Source organism: Apis dorsata, unplaced genomic scaffold (genome assembly GCF_000469605.1).
Source record: "Apis dorsata unplaced genomic scaffold, Apis dorsata 1.3 scaffold_172, whole genome shotgun sequence".
In the NCBI taxonomy this organism is placed as follows: Eukaryota; Metazoa; Arthropoda; class Insecta; order Hymenoptera; family Apidae; genus Apis; species Apis dorsata.
The window spans coordinates 727645-731514 of NW_006263460.1; the positions used below are offsets into that span (position 1 = coordinate 727645).

Here is a 3870-nt window from a genome sequence, read left to right on the forward strand (position 1 = left end):
TTGATGCATCCGTACGCCGCTAACGAGCCCCGAGTTATTGTCCTAGGTGAGTGAGCACCCGCTCTAAACAGACTAATTCGCGTTGCGGCCTCGCCTAATTGCCCTTAACGTTTATTCGAGACTCGTGCCACGAGGAAATGTGAAGGTGTTGAGACTGTCTCTCTCTTTGTCTCTTTATTAATTATATTTTACTTTGAGAGATGGACGATGAAAAAGAGAGAGAGAGGGAGTGAGAGAGAGAGAGAGAGAGAGGGAGAATTTTAGGGAAATGAAATATCGATAACGATTCGTAATTTAAAGAATAATGAATTAATAATGAAATAGAAGTTATATGTAAATTTGGTGATAATTATGGGTATCAGGGGATGATTTATAAAATGGTGATGGTGGTCGGTGATGGATAATCGAAGATTCGTTGATTAGAAACAGATAATTATGATTTTTTGAAAGTTATCCATTTTTGGATATACAAAATAAATTTATAAATTTAAAAGTGATTATGTATATATTTTATTCTTATTTTTTACTTTAATGCACAAATGATCTTATTTGTTTTAATATGTCATTAAAAATAAATTTCCTTTTTAATGATAGTTTAATTGGTAGTGATAGTAATTGATAGTGATGGATATTCAAAGAGTATTGTTGATTAGAAACAGATAATTCTGATTTTTTGAAAGTTCATTTTTAAATATACAAAGTAAATTTAAAAATGATTTGTATTTTATTCTTATTTTACTTTAATGCAAAAAAGATTTTGTTTGTCTTTAGTATATCATTAAAAATAAATTTCTTTTTTAATGATAGATTAATTGGGGATAATCAAAGATTCGTTGATTAGAAACAGATAATTCTGATTTTTTGAAAATTAATCATTCATTTTCTTTTTTAATGATAGATTAATGATCAAAGATTCGTTGATTAGAAACAGATAATTCTGATTTTTTGAAAGTTAATCGTTCATTTTTGAATGTACAAAGTAAATTTACAAATTTAAAAGTGATTGCATCTATATTGTACTCTTATTTTAGTTTAATACAAAAAAGATCTTGTTTATTTTTAACGTACACCGTTAAAAATAGACTTCCTCTTTAATGATAGATTAAAAACTTCTCGATCTCGAGAAAATCCTTACGCTTCGTACATAATTCCTTCTTCCAATCTTTCATCGCGAGAATCGATTTATTTCGAACTTGAATTAATTTTAATTGGAGCAGCCTGATCAGAAGCACAAGTAGACGGTTTTTTAATAAGACGATATAAAAGGAGCAAGTAATGGCAACTCGTACTATAAACGTCTCATTGAAATTTCTCTTACCTTCTATAATTCTCAGGATGCCATCTTCGAGGTCAATTTTCACGCGTTCGTACTTTTTTACGGTTTATTCCCGCCATGCGACCCTTGGAAAGCGCACACGTGTTCACGTTATGTAACTAAATAGGTTCTCGGGTGTAACTTAAAACTAAAGCTGCACGTTGGATCAAAAGCGCTCTTTCTTTCAGAGAAAATGTTTCAATAGGAAATGGCTACCTTGAAATTTTTTTTTCCCTTAAACAAAAAAAAAAAAAAAAAAACAAAAAGAAAGAGTTGGTTCGTGATTTAAAAATGTCGAATTTGTCGTAATTAGTATTTTTAGTAGATTTCGATCGATGATAAGTATTTTCAAATAATAATGATATTTTTTTCAAATTTATATTATAAAATTATGCAAAATCTGATCGATCGATAAGAGCTGTAATTTTTTTTTTTTTTATTAAAAATATCACAAATTAACGAAGCATTCGTTCATCGTTTTTCGTAAGTTAGTTATAAAATTGTTTTGTATTGCAAAAATTTTTTTTTAAGGATGAAACAACTTTCGTTTATTAATAATTATAAAAAAAAAGATCCGAAAAAATTACAATAATGCGAGCATAAGCTTTGTTCTCACAGAGATGTTACGTTCTTGATACGTAGTCGGAATAGAGATCTTCAGAGGGAAAAAGTCGGACGCCTTGATGACACTTCATCAATCATTCGTGATTAAGATATAGCCAGTCAAAAGTGAAATTGTTCTATTGTTTTGGCACGAACCACGAAACAAATGTAAAAAAAACGTGATCCATTACTTTCCATTCTACAAAAAGAAAAGAAAGAGAGACAGAGAAAAGATTCAGTCGTGTCAATTTTCGAAAACGATTTTTTTTTCTTCCCAATTGAAACAATTACCCTTTTAATCATCGGTTAACTCGATTAAAAATCAAAATACAAATAAAAAACAAGTCGATTATATTTTTCTCGCGCTCGTCTTCGTTACACTATCCGTTATATACCCCATTTATTAACATAATAAATCAATAAAGGATGAAATCAAATCAATTCGCGGAAATAAACAAGGAGAAAATTCCATGATTAACAAACGTCGATAATACCATGAATATACATATATACTGTGGAGAATCATATTTTATAACGTGACAAACGAGGAAAGAAAAATTCATTGCGCGTAAAATTCTGACTTTTTATATTCGTTGAAACAAAAAAAAAGAAAAAAAAAAAAGGAAAAAAAGGGAACAATACGAAAGCTCAACACCGTGAGGAGTTAACAGGACGTGTACCTCTCTCCCTCTCTCTCTTCCAATGGTAATGCAATATATATATACACGGTACATATTGAAAACATGATCGGCAATATGAGAGGAATGGAATACTTCGTAAATTCAATTTTTCTTCCATAAAATGACGAAAAAAGATCGACGTGAACGAGATACGTATCTATAAATAGTCGATTATTCATATTTTAGCTCGATGTATGAAAAATACATCGAATTTGCCTCATACATGGTTAATGTATACCTGTACATTATTATCCTTCGTGTACTTCGAAGAAACAAAATCTTTAACTTTTTTAAAGTTTACGCACAAGTTTACGTTACAGAGTAAGATGTTGATCGAGAAAATTTGCAAAATATATTATATAAATAAGTAATAAGATATAACGTAATCCACCAATACTCTAAGTGATTTAAAAAATTATCTCCCAATCCTTTGCTCGAAGTAAGACGGATCTTTATTTAATCCGGTTCGATTCCCCTCGAATTTAATTATCTTATTTTAAAACAATTTTTATTGGTGAAAAAGAGATCCTTCGATATCCCTCTTTTCCACGATACGATAGAAAAAAGAATACAAAAATTTCACGAAACCAGATTATTTTGTTCGTTTTCTAATTATATATATATATATATATATATATATATATCAAATAATTTAAAAATCGCATTCCATAATAATAATAATAATAAAAGTTAAGAAAAATCTACGATATCTACGAAATCTTCAATTGCCAATAAATTTCTGAACAAAGAATACAAACATCTATTCCGAGCAAAAATGAAATATTTCCTTTCAATTATTCCTTTCCTTTCCGTTTTTTTTCTTTCTTTTTTTTTTTTTCTTTTTCATTCGCAAGCAAGTGAATATCAGGGCTGACAGATCGAAAGAATCCCCCGCAGAATTTCCTCTCCATTTCCATTTCTCGCCGCGTTCGGATAATCATCCCTTCTGGGATATTAACTTCTTGCCCTCGGTCCGGCTGTTAGCTCGATATTAGCCAACAAATTGCCAATATAGTCGGTCGAATGAGAACCGATATTGAACTCGCGTAGGAAACGATAATGATTACTGGGTGGAGGAGGCAGGGGGAAAGGGAAAAGGGAAAGGAAGGGGGAATGGTAGTCGCGTTGACATTAGATCCGATTCGCGGTGTTAGACGCGGGAGTGGAAGGCATTAATTTAGCTTCCTCGATTAATTTCTAACAAATTACATTGATAAATTTCCGTGTGAAGAGGAATTGATGAATGATCGTGTGAAGAGGAATTGATAAATT

At 30.8% G+C, this 3870-nt stretch overlaps 1 protein-coding gene across 1 annotated transcript in view; it reads left to right on the forward strand.

Annotated features, from left to right (window-relative positions):
• Positions 1 to 3870, forward strand: part of LOC102673287 — a 64177-nt gene that overhangs the window by 26266 nt on the left and 34041 nt on the right. The window contains 1 exon segment of the mRNA XM_031509756.1: positions 3 to 46. Within this exon segment, the coding sequence (XP_031365616.1) occupies positions 3 to 46 (44 nt within the window).